The sequence below is a fragment of the Ambystoma mexicanum genome, chromosome 14 (genome assembly GCF_040938575.1).
Source record: "Ambystoma mexicanum isolate Mex_15411 chromosome 14, UKY_AmexF1_1, whole genome shotgun sequence".
In the NCBI taxonomy this organism is placed as follows: domain Eukaryota; kingdom Metazoa; phylum Chordata; class Amphibia; order Caudata; family Ambystomatidae; genus Ambystoma; species Ambystoma mexicanum.
Window position 1 is genome coordinate 440024458 of NC_090940.1, and position 20848 is coordinate 440045305.

General features: G+C 44.9%; 1 protein-coding gene across 7 annotated transcripts in view; it reads left to right on the forward strand.

Moving 5' to 3' along the window:
- The window catches only part of ENTPD5 (ectonucleoside triphosphate diphosphohydrolase 5 (inactive)), a 786147-nt gene that overhangs the window by 392499 nt on the left and 372800 nt on the right, over positions 1-20848 (forward strand). For 5 of the 7 annotated variants that reach the window (XM_069637644.1, XM_069637645.1, XM_069637647.1 and 2 more), the window contains one exon: positions 1491-1793. The exons of the other annotated variants lie outside the window; for them this stretch is intronic. In XM_069637644.1, coding sequence (XP_069493745.1) covers positions 1562-1793 — 232 coding nt within the window. In that variant the 5' untranslated portion in view covers positions 1491-1561. The remainder of the gene's footprint in view (positions 1-1490; positions 1794-20848) is intronic. 7 annotated transcript variants of the gene reach the window in all.

Genomic DNA, 20848 nt, shown 5'->3' on the forward strand with positions numbered 1-20848 from the left:
CTGACGGTGCGGGCACGCATGATACAAAACGAGGTGGATAGGACGCATAAGCGTCGAAAGTTTTCCTACGGGAAAGGGTCTATATAATGTACCGGGGATTCCCAGCCTGACGACGGGGAATATTCTAAGCATGTGAATCCATGAAAGATACCAATGCTGGAGAAATGGAGTTACAGGTAAGAAACTATTCCCTTATTTTTATTTACATTTCCATTACTAACGAGGTTAGTATATTAAACCACACACGTTTTGAGGCCATAATCCCTGATCCCTGAACTGGGAAAAGAGAAAGGCTTGCAGAGAAGGCATCGGGCGGCTAAGATTGGAGGGGGAGACAGGAGGGCACTGGGAGCGGCCAGGGCTGCGAGGAGCGCGGGCTCATACAGCAGCAAGGCCGGTGAAATGGAGAAATGGAGGAAGGGAGCTGTACGCGTACCCGAGCACCCGAGCCCAAGTGAAGGAAAGGGAACCAGTGGAAGCGAGGACTCGGAGGTACGTGGCGGCTCTGGCAAGATTATACAACATTTCGTATAGTCCTCGGGTTGTCCAGTCATCTCCAAAAGTTCGAATGTGCTTTTCAAAATGTGTGCAGACTCCAGAATGGATGGTAGAGAAATCAAAAGCAATTTATGGGTCCGCGAAGCCACTGTTTAAATGCAGTCAACGACCGTGAAAGCCAAAACCGTTGGCTTTGGTAATACTGGTTGATATGTGGTCTGTGTTCATTGCATCGCTGTATGGCTACCCTGGCAGTTTAAGCAGCATACATAATCTGCAGGGGCACTTGAATCACAGGATGCAGAATGCATGTTGCTGGCCTAGTAATGGTGGAATGTTTTGCCCTTCATGACCTTGCACGTTTAGATGGGATGTTAGGATTGCCCTAGATTTTAGGAAGCATTGTGTGGTCTGCTTTTAAAGCAGGGGTCCACAAAAGTCTGATATTTGAGGGCTGCAAACAGGTCCGGTTTTTAGGATGCCAATCACGAATGTTCATGAAATGCATGCTTTTGCGTTATTATGCAGGCGGGAGAAGGCCGCTGTGAAAAATGTACCGCCCATTGGGAGGGGGGGGGCCGCATTTGGGCTTCGATTGGGTGTGCCCCTTTGACAAATAAAATGGGAACGGCCCTGTCAGCAGTTTTGCCAGCAGCATTCTCCCACTGATATAATGATATGAAAGAAATGATTTGTATTCAGTGCATCCGAATAAGAAGTCCTATTCAGTGGCTATCCTGGAAACACAATAGGTGTGTAGGCTTAAGGGGCCGAGTTACGCATGCCTGCGTTAACGTATTGGATATCTTTCTTATGGTTCAAGTCCTCCTTTTAGCATTGTTTAGAGCTAACCGGTGTAATTTCTGCACCGCTTGGATGAAGGGGGGATGTTGGCATAGCCGTCCGTGTTTTGCAACCATTGTGCAGGTGTGATGGATTATGTTTGTTAACAATGCCCTGGGGTTCTTCTATTTGTTTTCCTCTCTCCACAGTTTGATTGTGCTTGGGATTTGTGATCCCTTGTCCAGCTTCCCCTTGATGCTTTTCCCGGTGGACACAAAGGATGGCCTCCCCCGTGGTACTGATTCGATTGGTGCTGGCAGTGTCCCTAGTTACCTGGGTCAGAGCAGACTCGGTTGTGTTCCAGCCAGAGGATAAGGCGAATTTCCAGCATCTTCTTCCCTCCCGTATGAGCTCTAAGAATGCCAGCGAGCACACCATCTATGGAATCATGTTTGACGCCGGGAGCACTGGGACGCGGATCCACATTTACACCTTTGTTCAGAAAGCTCCAGGTAATCTTTCCAGAAATGGTGGCTCATTACATACCGTTGCTCCGGATCCCACAGTCTGGGGCCTTACAGGGCTGCAGCTGTTGGCTTGTTACACCTAGAACACCCCTGCCTACTTCTGCTTTGTGTTTTCACCCTTGTCTGACTGCTTTACTCGCTGTAACAGACTGTCGGTCTAGAGGACCCCCTTAAAATCATCTAACTGCTGCTGGTCTAACCAATAACCAAACGGAACATGAGTTTCTTGGTCTTCGTCCTGTATGCCTGGTCGAGGTGAGATGCAAATTAAGTTTGGCACCGAGACATGATCACAAGGACCAGGATTGGGGCTGGAAGCTGAAATTGGGCTAAAGAATGTAGTTATTTTGATGACTCTGGCTCTGAGTAAGGCAAGTCACCTTTACTCCAGCCTCCATCTGCACACGTCTGGTAGGCAGGTTTCTGTTGCTATTTGACTGGAGAAAACTGCCTTATATGTTATGTTTCCTGGAGCATAAAATTAGTTAAACCTTGATCTGGGAGAAACCGGGTTTATGAAGACACTGCAAATTTCAATCCAATCCAAAAAGTAATTTTTCCTAGTGTGTGGGGGGCATATTCTGAGAGTTGGCTGCAAAGAAAGCGAAATATGAAAAGCCTGTGTTGCCCATTTAAAACGACTGATTGAAGAATCTGTTAAAATGCAGAGATATCGCTGTTTTTGCTCACAGCTCTACTTTGGTAGCTTGGCAGTTTGGGTCCTGGGGCAGGAACCTATCAACCTCTAATAGCAGAGACGCTTCATGGTAGATCTTTAAAGATAACCTAGGACAGGTAGCCTCTGGTAACAACCTTATGCACAGCTCTCGTTTTCTGTGGCCGTGCGTGAGTAGGCCACCCAGTCCTGGTTTTCCCCTTTGAGTTCTGGGACTTGTAGTTTTTAGGCTGGACGATTAGGTGGTGCTTGCGCCACCTATAAGCCTAAACTATTACGTTTGAGTACATATGCGGAGACCTGGCATATGAGGAGGGTCACTGCTTGGTAGCGTTTAGTTATTTGCACACCCATTGACTGCTGATGGCCATTCTAATCCCTATGGCCACTCCCACACAGTTCCTGCCTCTCCCGCCCAAAATACCTCCTCATGGGAACTTTTTGAGCTTACTTTAATTAAGCCTTACTATCAAACTGTGCACTCAACGGACTTCCAGTGGGGTGTGAAAGCAGTCTTCTGAGAGTTAATGACTTAATTGAAGATGTAAACCCGCTAATGGTGTGAAAAAAAGTCTTACCCAGGTTTGCCGTCAGCCACTCGATTTATAGGCACGATGTGTGTACTTCGGTAAAGTCCTGTTAAAAACGAGCATTGGCAAAGCCAGCAGTTTTGGTTTTCGTAAAAGTATTAGGCATTTGCCAGGCAGTGCTATATTATGCCAGGTACTCTCACCATCTTGCACCTGCTACCATCAATGGCCAGTTAATACCACTTCGGCAGTGCCTGGCAAGTGCCTTTCTCATGCCTACAAAAAAGCCCAAACTTGGCGTTGCTAATGCTTGTTTCTATTGCCCATTTGAAATTTTGGAAAACTGGGTATTTATCCGTCTCAGCGTTCCATTTATTCCTTATTTGTGCCACTGGCAGAATACTACATTTCAGTTTAACATATAAAGAGCGTAAATAGCCTTTGCTTCATAACTTCTAGATATGGTTTATATCCTCTGCTAGTCTTATTTTCCCAGTATATTGTCAAGGCAGATGACACTGGAATAATCCTTAATATATCCTGCTCTGGCTTTTGCCAATACTGCCCACTATATTTTCGGGATGCCCCGAGTTTAGTTTGTCCTATTTCATGCAAGGTGTTTGTAACATGCAAAAACCACAATAAAGTCGACCCATCAGGCTGACTCAACATATCCATAGCAGCCTCTATGTACTTCTGGAGTTAAGGTTTGCTCCCTAATCTTAACCAATATATAGTTGGCATAAGGACCGCAATACCCCTTCCAGGAGGCAATCCTGTTTCCTCGTGTATTAAAAATTGTCGATGAGCCAGTTGCAAGTCCTACATTTTTCTTTAGGAAAACATTCTTAATGGTAGGTACCAAGGTTACTACAGTCCGTGGGTTCCCAAAGGACAGCCCCATGCAGACCAGGCTGTCTCGCTTGAGTTTCTTAAACCTGTAAAACTGCACCCATTACCCCATCCTGATAATCCTATGAGAATGTGGTGAGGGCCTCCCAGTTTCTGGAGAGCGTTCCTCCAGCTCTGATCATTTGTGGATCCCATTTACAAGAGCTAGCATGCCTCACTCCCAAATAATCACAGGAGCTCACTTGCTCAATGCTTTTCTCATCCCTTGCTAACTTGCAGGAGATTCTTTTCCTTTTTTTTGGGAGAAAATCATAGATTTAGTTTTACTGATGTTAATTGACGATCTCCTCTCATTACAAAACCCTGCAAATAACTGCAGTTGTTTTTTTAACCCAGGCAAAGTTTGTGAAATTAAAACTGTATCTTCAGCAAATAATAAAACTAGATATCTGTTCCCAGACGGGGATTGGTAGAGGGTGGGGGGGGAGGGGGGCATCTGTTGGTGTGGTCAACATTTTATTTATTAACCCGTTAATATAGAGGAGAAAAAAAGGTTGGGGCCAACACACAACACTGCTGCACACCCTTCTGGATTGAGATGGGATTTGTGTTAACCCCCCAAGCCCCATCTAACAGCTTAATTATCCTCGAATAGTAGTAGTGTGGCTGAGAGCAGGACTTGTGGGATGCCATAGTTTCGCAAAGTTGCCCCGCATAATGCATGAGGTACAGTGTCAAATGTTGTGCTTAAGTCAACCAACAAAGACAAATATTGCCTTTTCTTAGCACAACACATTGTTCTATCAATAATAATCTAACACATTGGTCTATGATACCAATGCCCTCTCTAAATACCACTTTTCAGTGGCGGCCAATAAGGTCCAGAGTAGAGACCCAGCTAGTCAGATGGCCTAGAACTACCTTGGCAAATTTATTCCCTGTCGATAGTTGCTCAGTGACTCCCGGCCATCCGTTTTGTATATGGGAACTATGGTGGCACATGCCCAACACTTGGGTACCCTATTCTCACTGGTTATTGCATACCGCATCAAACAATAGGTATACATAGGTGGCCCATATCTGTATTTCAAATTTGAATAGATCGCCTTGGATCTATTCAGGGCCGGGAGCTTTATTTGACTTCTGTCAAGATAGCCTCGATAATCACATTCAGGGTAAAAGTTAGCAGAGAAAACACATGATGGTCTTGTGCAGCAATTTCACAGAATGGTTATATTCTTGTCCCTCTACAAAGGTTGCTAAAATACTCTTACCAACATTTTGGCCAAATCTGTCCCGCAGAGTAAGTCAAATTTGAAAATGAATGGGAGCAGGCCAAAAACAGTGTTTTTGTTTTCTTCTCGCTCTCTTAATAACTTTCATTTTTTAACAAATCTTTTCCATTCTGGCATGGGCTATTCTCAAACTTTTTGTTCGGAAAATATCAGCCAATGTGTACTGCATAATGTATGCCTTTTTGAAGCCACTCCAGGATCTCATGTCTTTGTGGATCAGTCTCTTTCCACACCTCCGGCTATGCAGGCAATACCCGCATAAGAGCAGATCGACCGCCAGTGAGTACAAGCAACGGGCCAGGAATACAACATATCCTTCAGTGCAGTCTTCACAGAATCACTCGTGGAGGGCCATGGTTGAGCACCTCTGGCAGGACGTGTGATCAGACGCCTTCATGTCGAGTTGGGGTGCATTTTACAAAGTCCTCATCAAGGGCCTATGGTTGATAGCATAGGAAAGCCTTCAACCCCTCGTAGCTTTGTGGCATGAGGTTAACTCTGAAGGCCTTTCTACCTTCTGTCCATCGCGCTACTATCCAAACTAACAACACAACCTCTAGGAATTCTATAAATAAGCAGGGGGTGCAATGTCCGTACAGGCTGCTGTCCAAAGAAGCTCAATGCTTGGACTTTGGTGATCAGGCATCAGATCTCCTTGCGGGCAAAAACCTGTCCGGTGTGGCCAACACCTTTTGGCTGACTAGCTTGGCTCAGTTTCTCGCGAATGGGAGCTGCACAACGAGGAAATATCATACATTTTCAGCAAGTGAGGAGCACCACTTGTGGACTTGTTCTACATAAGGGACGAAAGAAAGTGCACACTTTTCACTCCCATGTTTCAAAGGGGTACTTTGGAGATGCCTTCCCAGTGACCTGGGAGTTTTTATATGCCTTCCCTCCTGACTCCATGCGCCTACAAGTCCTGTCAGAGCTTTGATGGACACTTTACAGGGTGCTCTGGCTTGCCACATTGTGGGTTCGCCAGGTCTAGTACCTGACCTTACACTCTCACTATCCAGAATTCTCATGATTACGCTTAGAAATCCACCCTTACCTGTTGTCCAGGTGTTGAGACCGAATCCTTCACCACGATTGCATGTCACTGGCACTGACTGCTTGGACATGAAGCTGCTTCAGACTTTAAGGCCTCTAACAAGATTGTCTACACCTCTGCAATGCAAGAGCCTTCTTAGGGCCTACACTAAGAAGTGGAGGCAGTGTAGCTCCTGGTGCCGAGGGAAAACGTTCAGTCCCTTAGATGTGCACCCTCATGATGTACTACCCTACATGTTACATGTGGCCAGCTTGAATCTGTCACTTGCATTCATCTGAGTTCAATGGTCAGCTACTTCTTACCACCCTTGGTCTGCGGGTTTGGGATTTGTCTCCTCAACACTGGTAGTCCAGCTGCTACTTCAGGGGCTTTGTCTGCAAATCCCCTGAAGTCATTACCAGCAGTGTCATGGCATCTGAAGATGGTCTTATCCAAGCTCATGAAGGGGTCATTAGAACCCATGTGTAGGACTGGGGTAAAGAAGAATCGTTTTTAAGACTGCCTTTGTATAGCTATCACTTCTGCACACAAACTGGGCGAATTGCACACACTCCTCCTAGGATCCTTGCACCAAATTCTTCAGGCATAAAGTTGTCCTTCGCCCCAATCCAGGTTTTCTTCCAAAATTTCTCAAAAGGGTCACTTACTCAGTCGGTTTAATTTCTGTAAATCTTTGCTTAACTGACAATAGGCCACTCCATCACTTTGACATGCATCAGCCTCCCTGCACAAGACTAAAGACTAAAGACTAAAGACTTCTGAAGGACAAACGGACTCTTTCTAGCCTTTAGGGGTTCTTTTTAAGGACACGTCTTCTCCAAACCGCCGTTGGTGCACGCTGGATTATCTTTTGCATCAGATATTGTCAAGACAGCCCAGGTCATGCTGGGCTGGACACATTGCAGTGCACTCCACATGCCCCACTACTCCAACTTTTCATGCTGTGGTCTCTGACATATACAAGTCAGCCACTTTGTTGACTCCACGCATCTTCACCATGAATTGTGTGGAAGTTTTACAGCAGAGTGCACCGGGCTCCGGGGGCGGGCTGCAACATCTTAAAGTGATCCCAGCAACCTCTACCTTTCCCCGTAGGTTTTTTTTGCTCCTTTTAATTAAATTCTCTTTTTGTTCTACAATGTAACTCTATAGAAGATACAGCTGCCGACCCTGTGCCCATCAGATGCGGTGTGCCCCAGGGATCTTGCGTCTCCCCCACCATGTATAACATTTTTACTAAGCCCCTGTTTGATGATTTAGACCATCTGGGCGTCACCTACACTAACTATACAGATGACACCCAGATTCTCATCCCACTTTCTGGGGATTACAAACAGGATTTGGCCTTGGTGAACAAGATATACCTCATCATCCAGCCATGGATGGCCCTTCATGGTCTATGCCTGAATGATGACAAGACGGAGCTCATCATACTGGGGACTACACACAACATCAAGAAACTCAGTCAAGACTACACAATCTTCGTCATAGACGGCCACATAATCAAAGTTGCCAAGGAGGTAAAACACTAGGGGTTTACCTCGACACCAGTTTAACTTTAGCAAAACAAGTGAACGCTATGGCCTCATCCACAGCCTACACTTTTGTTAATCCGGTCAGCTAAACCCTACCTCTCTACAGCTAGTTGCACCACACTGGCACGAGCACTTGTGCTGTCCAAACTGGATTAATGCAACGCTCTCTATCTAGGTACGAATAAATACATCACACAGAAAATCCAAATACTGCAAAACAACGCCCTTAGAGCGGCACTAGGAATCTCCAAAAAAGAACATATCTCAATAATCAGCAGAGAATCTAATTGGCTATCCACGACAAACAAAATTAAACTTAAAACGGCATCCCTAACATTCAAATGTCTCGATAACTTAGCGCCCAGCTACCTCTCAGGCAGGTTTAAAAGAAGAATCGCATCTAGACCCATAAGAACTGCCTATACGAACTGCCTCGCAGTTCCCCCTTTCAAAATTACTACAATTGGAGGGAACAGCTTCCCGGTCAAAGCTGCTCAATTGTGGAACTCCCTCCCGCCGACCTTAAGACTTGACCAAACATACCCACACTTCAGATCAAAATGCATCAAGTGGCTCAACGAAAACGAGCCGTAGGTGAGCCTACCAACCAACTGACCAATAGCCAAACCGACCTTTACACTGTATCTATCTGCTATGTAAGTGTATTACATGCTATATTGTCATTGATCTGCATGTTTTTGTCATTGATCTGTATGTTTTTGTGATTGTGTAACCTTGTAACTTGTAAGCCTAAAGTATTGTTATCTTCGCGCCCTGATACCTTCGGGTCCGGCACGCGTTACAAATAAAGAAACAAACAAACAATACAATGCTGGCGAAGGTTTGGTTACTTAGCTGTAACTCTAGTTCTCTAGCGTTCGTCACATGTGCCGCAACTTCATCCCCTTTGAGGTTTAATGTGGTGCAGCAGTTTCATATACTACTTATGTACGAATATTAATTGGCTCCCAGTGGTGGCGCCTCAGCCTTTTAATCTCATTAGCCAAATGAGAAAAAAGCAATAATGGGGTTAACAGGCTGTAAGATAAATATATGCTCTTACTGCTATGCTTCTGCTATTTTTTGTGGATTCTCAGCCTGACTGCGAGGAATTGTTCCAGCATGTGAATCTATGAAAGATACAAATACTGGAGAACTACATTTACAGATAAGTAACTATGCCTTGGCTTTGAGGATGTGTATATCACCCGCCCATGGTCCAAACAGAGGGATCAGATCATTCGCCAGAATAACTAATTTGTTACTCACCCTCAAAGCAAATCACCTGTAGAGACCTGCAAGGATCATCCCTCCTTTCACCTGTCGGGACACTCTTCAGCCTAGTTTGGAAAACAGCAATTCCAATTTTTTACCCCTGTGCTGGTGAACCACAACTACATCCGCAAGCGACCTGGGAAGATGACCAGGCAGCACCTGTATGTACAAAGGCCTGCAGAGATTCAATACATGGACGAGCCAGAACAATCTCAACCTAAACTGAGCAAAAGGGAAAACATTGGTCCGGGACATCACACTTTCTCTGAATATTTGACACGCAATGCCATACCACACACTTCTCTTGTTGACCAGTCCCGACCAAAGAAAAGGTGAGCAAGCTTGCCATAATGTAGGAAGCTAACCTGAGTATCAACGCACAGGTCTGCCCAGTAGTAAATGCTTCCTCCTTTGTACACGAGCGACTTAAAAACAGTCTTGGCTTTATTCACTTAGAGGGACCACACCATGGTTGTGAAATTATTACTGGACAACGCATATTCCCTTCATGCAAGGCTTTCAGAGTACTGATTATTCAGGATCTAAATTGTGCAAAATGCTTTAGGGAGATTGATCTTCAGTGTTGAAAAAGACAAGACGCCCTAAGCACTCCACTGGTTGTTAGTTCACCAAAGAATCACATCCAAGACACTGTTTCTAGCTTTAAAATATCTCCAACACTTTGCTGTAATTTTTACTTTTTGGGTTATAAACCTTTATTTCCACAAAGTTCAAGTATTAAAAGGATTCATATCAAAAGTAAAATACATCCTTAATTGATGTTTTGTTACAAACCAAAACACCCACTGTAAACGTGGATCCAGTAGGACTGTCATCATATTCAACAGTACTGATATCTTGCGAGTATTACCATGATCACATAGGAAGTGATCAGCACCTTGCTGTAACAGACATCTGCCAATTCTATATACACTACAAATGTTTAGGTGAAAAAATGAAGAAGGAAAAAAAGCAAATGCAAAAGCACTACAGAGAATTTGGGAAATGAGCGATACTAGGACTATAACTACTTTGACCACATAATTAAGGAATAAGGACCCTTTTCCTGCAGATAACATCCAATCTATTAATCATACTCCCATATTACAGCTTTAATCTATGGCCACTTATCTAAAGGTAATTTTGACATATATGCTGGTCATCAGCAAATGGGATAGGATTTTTGTGTTGCAGATTAGTTTGGCGATGCAACACCAATATCATAATTTGGAAGCTTGCATGGAGAATATAACCCTGAAGTAATTATGAAGGCCGACAGGTGGTGTGGGCTAAAGTTAACAACTCTAATTCCAAGGCCTTGTCTCAAAGCGCTAACTGGTCATGCCTACCAGCTGCACTGTAACGTAGATTAAGGCCTCAGCCCTGACCATCTCATAATTATGAAATGAAATGCCTAAGAACATAGACCTTTTATTTTCAATATTGAAGGACCCAAAGAATTTTGCGAATGCAATATCTTCATGTTACAGGAAAGCTGGTTTACAACCTCTTTGTACATTGACGGTTATGCTGTCATTACTAATCCTTCTAAAAGGGGCCATTTAGGGCACCCCTTAGGCAGGTGCTTAATCAGTGCATGTGGTAAAAATCATATTAGAGATAAAAACGCATAAGCGCTGCTCTTATTTACTTATTGTAACAATTACTTCCAAGTTAAAACTTGGAACATCCTCATTGTTGTTAATGTGAATTATTTTATTGGCGGTTCTGCTACAGATACGATTGTGGACTTAATTAGGAATTAATGGGATGCAGTCAATTTAAATGAATTGGTGTTAGTAAGTGGCGATTTCAATGCACACTATTGTGAAAATGATGATTTAACAGCAATGGAACAAGTGGTAATATTCCAAATACCTCCAACAAAGCTGAACAATCTGGGTAAAAAAGGGTTCACATTTCTGGCTGACTGGGAATAGTTAATGATGAATGGTAGAATCAATGGTGATATCCCCGTTAAATATCCCTGGATTTTGAGATGTAAATCTGCTATCCTCGACTATTTTTGTCAAGTATCTTGCAAAAGTAGCAAGCCTTCTTGTTGAGCATGAAGACCAGAGTGATCATGCCACAATAAGCCTCCATGATTAGGTCAGGAAAATAAAAATCACCTGTGATTGGCAAATTTACTTTAAACCACACGGGTAATAGAAGCAGGTGGGACAATGGTCAATATATTTGTTAATAATGACAAAATAAATACAGTTGAAATAAATAATTGCATTGATCATAACTTGGTCTACTGGACATGCAGCCTTACAGCCTAATTTGGCCTAGTTGGCTCTCTGGCTTGCTACAAGGAAACTAAGAAAATGCATGAAATTATGTATGATGCCAAGATTGCTGAAGAGAAGCACGCGCTTAAAAAAAGTGTTACGTCAGGAAATGTGTCCAAATAAGCATAGGCAAATGCAATCAGCACACAAAGAGCCAAATTACATTATAAAAACTGGCTAAAAGTACATAGTGGACGAAGAGTGGCAGTCTTGCAGGAGAGTCTGTTGCCCAGTTCTACTCTTTTCAGCGTGGGGGAGGACCCTCACATATAAACCCTTTCTATCCGCGGAGCGGACGCGGAGTGGACGAAGAGTGGCAGTCTTGCAGGAGAGTCTGTTGCCCAGTTCTACTCTTTTCAGCGTGGGGGAGGACCCTCACATATAAACCCTTTCTATCCGCGGAGCGGACGCGGAGTGGACGAAGAGTGGCAGTCTTGCAGGAGAGTCTGTTGCCCAGTTCTACTCTTTTCAGCGTGGGGGAGGACCCTCACATATAAACCCTTTCTATCCGCGGAGCGGACGCGGAGTGGACGAAGAGTGGCAGTCTTGCAGGAGAGTCTGTTGCCCAGTTCTACTCTTTTCAGCGTGGGGGAGGACCCTCACATATAAACCCTTTCTATCCGCGGAGCGGACGCGGAGTGGACGAAGAGTGGCAGTCTTGCAGGAGAGTCTGTTGCCCAGTTCTACTCTTTTCAGCGTGGGGGAGGACCCTCACATATAAACCCTTTCTATCCGCGGAGCGGACGCGGAGTGGACGAAGAGTGGCAGTCTTGCAGGAGAGTCTGTTGCCCAGTTCTACTCTTTTCAGCGTGGGGGAGGACCCTCACATATAAACCCTTTCTATCCGCGGAGCGGACGCGGAGTGGACGAAGAGTGGCAGTCTTGCAGGAGAGTCTGTTGCCCAGTTCTACTCTTTTCAGCGTGGGGGAGGACCCTCACATATAAACCCTTTCTATCCGCGGAGCGGACGCGGAGTGGACGAAGAGTGGCAGTCTTGCAGTCATGTCAGCCAGGGCTGCAAGGGCAAACAGAGAAATGCGGGAAACTGCCATGAACCCAGAGCAAAATGAGCCTCCAAGAGAGCCTCCAAGAGAGGAAGAAATGGAAGAAGAGGGCAGACGCCTGAGGAGCGCCAAACTAAACCAGAAACAGCTGAGTCATAAACAACAACAACAAACACCAACATTCATGGATTCCCCAGAGACATTACCTCAAATGGGCTCCCCAAAACCGACGCCCCAGCAAGCGCCAGCGTACACCATAAAGGTATATCCAACCAAAAGCAAAGTCTTCCGGCCTCCAGTCTCAGAAGATCCCAAAGCAGCCCAGCATGACCCCCAGGAACGATCAGCCTTAACTGGAGGAGCAACTGATGACAAATGGGCAAAGAGCCTGGAAATCAAGACAGCTGAGGCCATGGCTGGCCGGAAAGACACCCGGCCGCCACTCCTAGCCGCCGCGGTTGAGCGGGACCCCGCGGAAGCGGCCCTCGAAGGAGGACCGCGGTCCGCGTGGGACGGCGGGGAGGGGCGGACGGGGCAGGAAGACACGGCCAAGGCGGACAGAGCCGCCGGGAGAGCGAGCCTCGGAGTGGGAACTAGGCCTGCCGGTCCGGCGCAGCACCCAATACCTCCCTCCCCCGGAGCCCAGCTGAGCGCTCCTCGCCCCACGGCGGGAGCCCTCGGAGGAGGGCTGCCAGACGTGGAAGCTGCTGAAGGAGGGGGGGGAAAAGAGACAGATGGCACGACGGCCCCAGGAGAGGCAGAACCGGAGGAGGTGGCGGGCACCCCACCCGAAGAGAACGGGCAGGGGAAGCCCGACGGAGAGCTGCACATCAACGGAGTACCGTCGACGTGTTCACTGGCGGAAAGGAAAGTGAAAGTGGTGGCTCTCATTCACAAAGAGGCGGAGGAAAGTGCAGAGACCAGTTGGGTCCCAGAAAAAATCAATGTACAAGGGCCATCAAACCCCAATAAAAAGAAAAGACAGAGAACAAGTTCCCTGCCTCTCAAGAAACTCAAGAACCGTATAATAACGAAAAACAAGTTTAGCAGCAGAACGAAAAAAGGGCCCCAGAAGCCCGAACAGCAACAAAAAACACCTGACCAATTGTTGATCAATACAAACGAAAACGACCCACCGCGAGGAGAAGGAGGGGTACTTAAAAACTCAATAAAAGATTATTTCTACGCAAACAGCAGACATAAAGCAACAAAAGAGTACCCGCAGAGGGAACTTACAGATCTTGAAATACTCGAAGCTTTAAACGACTGCCTGCCGGTAGCAAAACTACGCAGAGTTGAGCAATACGTTAGCGACAACCGGCCGCACAGTAAAAGACGGCCCTCAGGAGAAAGCAACAAGCCACAAGGGCAGTGGATTGACAAAGTGGGGCCTGAGGGGGAACCACCGTGCCCGACACTAGCCCAAAAGATTTCCACGAACTCACCAAGAGGCCAGCAAAATTTGAAACCGACAAAAGTCACAGAGAAGGGGGAATTGAAGAGAAACTCGGGCAAAGACCTAGAAATGGGGACTGTCACGTCTGAGTACATAGAAAACCCCCACACCATCCAAGAGGAGAGCCTCATTACAGTTGACCCAAATGACCCAATGGACTTAACAACAGAAATAAAGGAAGGCTCCTGCAACTTCAATCAGGCAACACCCTCACTCCCCGAGGGTATCACCTTGAACGTTGATAACTTCACAGGAACATACAGAGATAAAGTAAATAAGACACCAAATAAAATGCTGGGTCCAGAAAACCTCAACCAAGCGGGGCTCTGCAAAGTCCAAAACGAAAACACGACAAAAGGTAGGCCACCCATAGCAGACCCAGACGAATCTAATCAAGAAAACCTTACGAGACCCCATATCAACCAAAACTTGAATATGGGGGGAAATGACATTCGAAGTCCCCACATCGACAAAAACCGAAAAGGAAGAGCCTCACTAGAAACAACAAGGCCAAGTCGAGGCAGCTGGTCAAATCAGACAACAATCTTAACTGAATCCCCCTTAAGAAGAACTCCGTTACAGCACTCGACCAGCCCGACGGATTCCTCAAATAAAAAAAAAATGGACTTACTGTCAATTATGTCATCAGTGAACATTGCACTGGCACCATTTATGAAACTTTACGAAACTATCGCTGACTCCTTGAAAGACCACACAAGCATCCAAGCGATGATCCACAGTAAAGTTATCTTCTTGGAAGCTTACGTTATGGCCTTGGAAGCCAGAAAATCAAGCACAGCTACAATAAACGACGAGGGTTCGCCTCCACGACAAAAAGAGCAGTACGAAGACAAAGAACAAAGGCCGGTGAACAAAACGAGGGGGACTCAAACCACAGCTACTATAGGCCATACAACAAATAATCCACCAACAAAGGGAGTAAATAAAGAGGTGAATCTAAAACAAACTGAGACCCAACCAACAAAGAGACCACCATCTAGACAACCCCCAACTGGAAACCAAACTGCAGAAGGTATTTTTCAACTTTTCACACGACCAGTAAAACACAAGGAAAAACCACAAATGAAGGACAAAGAAATAGAGTCGAGGCAAACAAAAAATCCTGAAATTTCAGAAAAAAGAATCACCAGTTTATCACCGCCAATAACTGAAACGCCAAAAAAAAGAACCTTTACCCTATCCCCATCAACAATTGAACGCATCGAAGATGAAGAATTGATGAATCTGAGCCAACATCTGGCAGAGAATTCGCCCATGAGTCCAGTTGCACATTGCTCCAGTGAAGCACCAACATCACAATCACACAAAGGAAAGGAAAATACAGAATTCATAAGAAGAAACGAAGAAGCGACTAGAGGAAAAGCAGCAAAAAATTATAGGGAAAACGTGAAGAATGCAATAAACAAGGGCGCCAGTCCGATTGACGCAGAAAGACAGACAACGCCAAAAAGGATGCAGAAAGAAACAAAAAAAGAAAACGGAAGGTCGAAATCGAGACCCAGAGACAATCTGACCTCAGGAAACTGGAAAAAAGAACAAAGATACAACTCCTCAAGACAGAAAGGGGGTGAACGCGGTAAATCAAGAAGGAGATCGGCAGGTAGACGGAACGATCACAAACACATAAGAAAGCCGTCCAGAAACATAACACCGGGTAGACCGCGTTCCCAATCCACGAACGCCCATAACAAACCCAATACTGAAAAACGACTCAGCTCGTCACGAGACAAAGAAGAAACGATCTTTCGGTACAGATCCAGAACACAGAAATACAACCTAAAACCGAAAAAAGTGGACAAAGCTAAATGGCGTATAAAGATCACACAAGTGAAAGAAAACAGAGACGAAATAATCTTGAACCGAAACTCAGTGTTAACACTGTTTAAATACATTCGAAAGCTGAATAAAATAAAATCAGAAGATCTGCTTGTAGTAGAGCCAAGCCACGAAAATACAAAAGCAAAAACGGTACTCTATGTAACATCAACAACGTTGAAAAACCTGATCCTCGACTGTAGTGAAGAGCTGGACGAAATGGGCTACGAAGTTAAAGTGCAATCAAACAAAAGTGAAGAAGACAATAAAAGGGAGGCTGAAAACACAAGGCGTACTAATCCCAGTAAAAAGGAAGCAGACAGACACCCAATAAGTGCCTTAGGAAGAATGGGTCGCAATAAGTCGTCTGAAAAAAACAAGGACAGAGCAAGAGTCCGGGGAGCTGAAGAGAAACTGAGGGAAAAGCGACAAGCCTCGAAAGAAAACAAAAATCACGAAAGTCTTATAAAAACCAAAGACACAAAAAAACTTAATAAGGCCAAGGAAATTTCAGAAATAACAGCCAAACTCCCAACAGAAAAACCTCCCCAAAAAAGATGTGAACCCACGAAAGACATATGGTCCTGGTTGCCCAAAACTCTGAGGGGAAAAAAGCAAACATAGCAACCAGCGAGAGACGAGCACAGTCTACATGACAGACGTCGCGCGACCCCCTCAAAGTGCGAACTAAAAATGTGCTCGTGGAACACGAGAGGACATACCCACTTATTGTCTCCAAAAGACATGGACCTGGGATTATACGATCTTCTATGCCTCCAAGAAACCTGGCTGACTGAACCCCCTGCAATAGGGGGGTTCGAAGTCATCCTTGCACCAGCCAAACAAGGAAGTCGAGGAAGACCTTCGTCGGGATTACTGATCGCAACCAAAAAAGACTCAGGGATCAAACTAGAAGAAACATTGATCAGCAACCAAATGATCCTGATGGTTAAGGCGGCATGGAGACGGTGGAGCACCGTTAAAAACGCCTACGAGAAAGTCACCTTAATCGTAGTAAATACCTACTGGAACCCCGCAAGTATAGAGCCTACCGCCTACATAGAAAAAATGGAGGACGCGATAGATGAGGCACTATCGGAACATCTGGTAACATACTTTCTCATATGCGGTGACCTGAACGCTACGTGTATGAGCTCGGAAGAAAGAGTGGCGCACCTAGGCCACAACTCAACAGGCAAACAACGCGGCAACCTATGGGTCAAATTGATGAATTCAAGAAACCTTCACAATTTGCACGAAGCATTCCCAGACCCAAATCGCCCGCCATCATGGGAAATGAAGGAACTGGCAGGTACAATAGACTACATCTACGTCACTGAACCATTACTGGCAATAACGAAAGATTTTTGAAATTACAAGAGTCACAGCCAGCGACCACAACCCCCTGTCAACAACCTGGATGTCAATAAGGCCACAGAACGAGTATGTTGAGCACCAAGTCATAGCCAACACGAAGGGAAATCGTCTATACCTTACAACTGAGGCCATCAAGGAAATAGAAAAAGGATTCAGCTCAATGCTAAATCACTTGGGCAAAAATACTACAGATTATACGCCATTCCTGACGAAGTTTAAGAAGACTCGTAAAACAAAAACAAACAGTGAAAATCCCCCAAGACATGTGTACGACCTAACACTGGTGGAGAAACGTCGGGCACTGCGAAAAATACAGCGCAAAGCAAAATCTTCAGGATCTCCAGGGGCTGTGAGAGCGGCAGAAGCGGAAACCAAACTATACAAAGCATGGGTTAAAGGCCACAGACTGTCTCTCTACCAACAAGATGCTGAAATCATTCTAAAAGCGATAAGTGGCAAGAACACAAAAGAATTCTGGAAAATCTTGAGAGCGGCTAACGAAACCCAAGAAAATACAATCATAAACGAGATTGGGGAAACTACTTGGACAAAACATTTCACTACTATGTACCAGGCACCAAGTTCCAACTTAAAATTACAGGTCGGAATGTCTACGGAGCCATGGATAATCATTGACGACCCACAGGAAATCCAAATGAAAATCAGAGGCTTAAAAAACTCTCACGCCCCAGGACCCGACGGGATCACAAACTCCGATCTAAAAACACTTGAAAATGAGTGGCCAAGCCTGCTAAGCAAAATCTTTGGCAGAAGTTGCAACTTAAAAACGATACCACCCTCATGGAAACAAGCAACAATCGTTCCAATATTCAAGAAAGGAGACAAAAAAGACCCGAAAAATTACAGACCGATTGCGCTCCTGGACGTCATCGGCAAAGTGTTTGGTTCAATGCTTCTCGATCGCTTCAAGATCTGGATGGAGGAATCACCCTGTAACGACCCACTCCAAACAGGATTCAAAAGAAACCTGGGCACGACAGCCAACATTCTAATGCTAAACGTGCTGAAAAACAGAGTACTGGAAGGTGGAACGAGAATTTTTGTGGCATTCATCGATCTGACACAAGCATTCGATCGGATAGACAGGGCCCGCCTATGGTCCAAACTGGAGACCTGGGAATGTCCACCGTCTATATTAAACCCGATCAAAGCACTATACACCGACACCTCAATACGCATCCGACTTGACCAAAACGGCCTGCTATCAGCACCCATCCCAACAGCGAGAGGAGTGAAGCAGGGGTGCCCGCTGGCCCCGGCCCTGTTTTTGGCATTCATTGGAGACATCCAAAACGAGGACCCAACAATTAGAGCATTTCCCCCAAAAATATGCAAAACCCCGATAACACGTTTGCTTTATGCAGACGACCTGGTCCTAATGGATCATACACCGATTGGTCTGCAGCGTCAACTGACAAAGCTCCAAGGGTATATGCAAGAAAACAAACTGGAAATAAACGTAAAGAAAACAAAATTCTTAGTACTGGAAAAAGCGACCAGGAAAACAGAAAAATTGAAACTAACTTTGGAAGGATCACTGATCGAGCGAGTGTTTAACTTCAAATACCTAGGAGTAACCCTAGACTCCTCTTCGCAAGACAAAGCCATGCAATCGGTCCTGATGTCCAAAGCCAACAAATTGGCAGCCCAAGCCAGGGCCATAGACAAAAAGTTTGGAAGATTCTCACTTATCCCAGTGCTAGAATACTACAAGAAAAAGGTGATGCCGACACTAACATATGGGGGAGATGCTATGATGAACTTACCACGATCCATTTGGACAAAAATTGAGGCAAAGTTCTGGCGAAAAGTCCTCAGTCTCCCAAACTCGACCCCAATAGCCTCAATTCGACGAGAGCTCAGTTTACCCTCTCTCAGAAGTTCAGTCTCACAATCGTCTCTAAGACTGTTCAGGAAATGCCGGATGGCTGAACCACCATCAATATACTTTCTCATCAACCTCGAAATAGAAAGGAATACAAGCAAAACCCTCAAAAAATGGAAAGAAGAAAACTTCAGCTTGCTAGAACAGGTCAATGCAGACGAAGAACAACTAATAAAGTACCCAAAGAGAACCTTCACCAAAATCAAAGAACTCGACTGGATAAGCACCCTGGAGACAGCAGGAAAAAACAAACTAACCTTACACCTGCCGTCAACCACGAAAAAACTCAATGAACTCCAGGAATATATAAAGAAGTTCCCATCCAGGAAAGGGAGAGACATGCTGATGAGAGCCCGTCTAAATGTCTTGCAGACAAATGAGATCCTGACAATTAGAGGCCAGTCGGAGAACAATAATTGTCGATTTTGTGAGACACAAGAAAAGGAAACAATCCGCCACTTGCTCCTAAAATGTGCCTCAAACCAACATATAAGAAGAAGATACTTAAAAGCAACCTTCTCAGATTTCATCATAGAGGACGAAGAAACATGTTGGTCTCGTTTGATTGGAGGCGACAAAACATCATGGCAAATAGCATCCTACAAAATCTTGGAAGCCATAAACTGGCCGATAAAGGCACATTTTTAGAGAGCTGTTCTCATTTTATCATCTTCTTTCCTTTTTATCTTCGCCACGCTTACAGACACAGACAGAAACCTCAAACCTTGTAAAAATCTTTTGATTAAATACAAATAAAAAAAAAAAAAAAAAAAAATAAATAAATATTCAGTTAATAAGTGACATTGACAGCTAATGTCTAAAGTATTAAAAATTAACAATACAAAAAGGTTCTGGTAAATAATTAACAAACACATGGAGGGTGGTGTAAAGTCACAAGTCAATCCTATAAGTGAGACCACTAGGCACAAATGTAGAACATAACTTGGGGCACAAACGTTCAAAAGTAATAGATTTCCCACGCTTACAGCTCAGCAAGTTTTCATTATATTAAAGACAAGGAGGCAAGCATTATGCTCTACTTTCTCTATTGCTGCCATATCAGCTTTTCAACTCATGAACTTTAAAACTGAAACATTTGTGCTTTTTTCCATAACTTCTGAAAAAATCAAAATTTTTAAAGTTCCCAAGAAAATCAGAGTTTATCACTAGAAACACGACCCTCATGGTCCCCTGGGGTTTGGTAGTCCTGACCTCTCTTCCTCCACCTATCAGAGTCCGAGCTAGTGCAGAAGAACCCATTACACTAGGTCCCTTCCTCTTTCTTTTGCTTTCCATGTCCTTGCAATGAACTCGAACTGTTCTTTGGCCGACCAACAACTTCCTTGGATGGAACGTGAAACTGTCTCCGAACTGCAACTGCTTGGGTCCAACTGGACAACTTGGAAACATATCCCTCTGTCACTCATCTTAGCTAGTCTTCAGGCTGCTTTCTGGACGTCTCCTGAGTGAGATGGAGAAGAATTCATGAGGGCGGGCATGAGACAAAATTGAGCACCAAATACATCACATGTAAGCTCAAAATTCGTCATGTGTCTGAGTGGGATATAATGCTTGACTCCTTGTCTTTAATAGAATGAAGACTTCCTGAGCTGTAAACATGGGCAATCTTTATTCTATGACCAGACAGGAGGCTCACATTATGCTTGTTCAAAGCTTGCTACCACCCTATTTGTTATATTAGATACAGGTTTGAAATAAAATGTCTTAAAGGTCGACTCAGAAGACCAATCTGCTGACTTCATTATGTCTTGAAGCGATACTCCTGCAGTGAAGGCTCTAGAAGCCATTGCGCCCCTAGCAGAATGTGCGCCAAAAATTGACAAGTCTATCCCTGCCCACTGCAGAGCTCCCCTCACCCATCTAGCGATCGTGGCTGCTCCTACCGCACGATAGGGCTTCATACACGCTATAAGCAACTGGGTCACC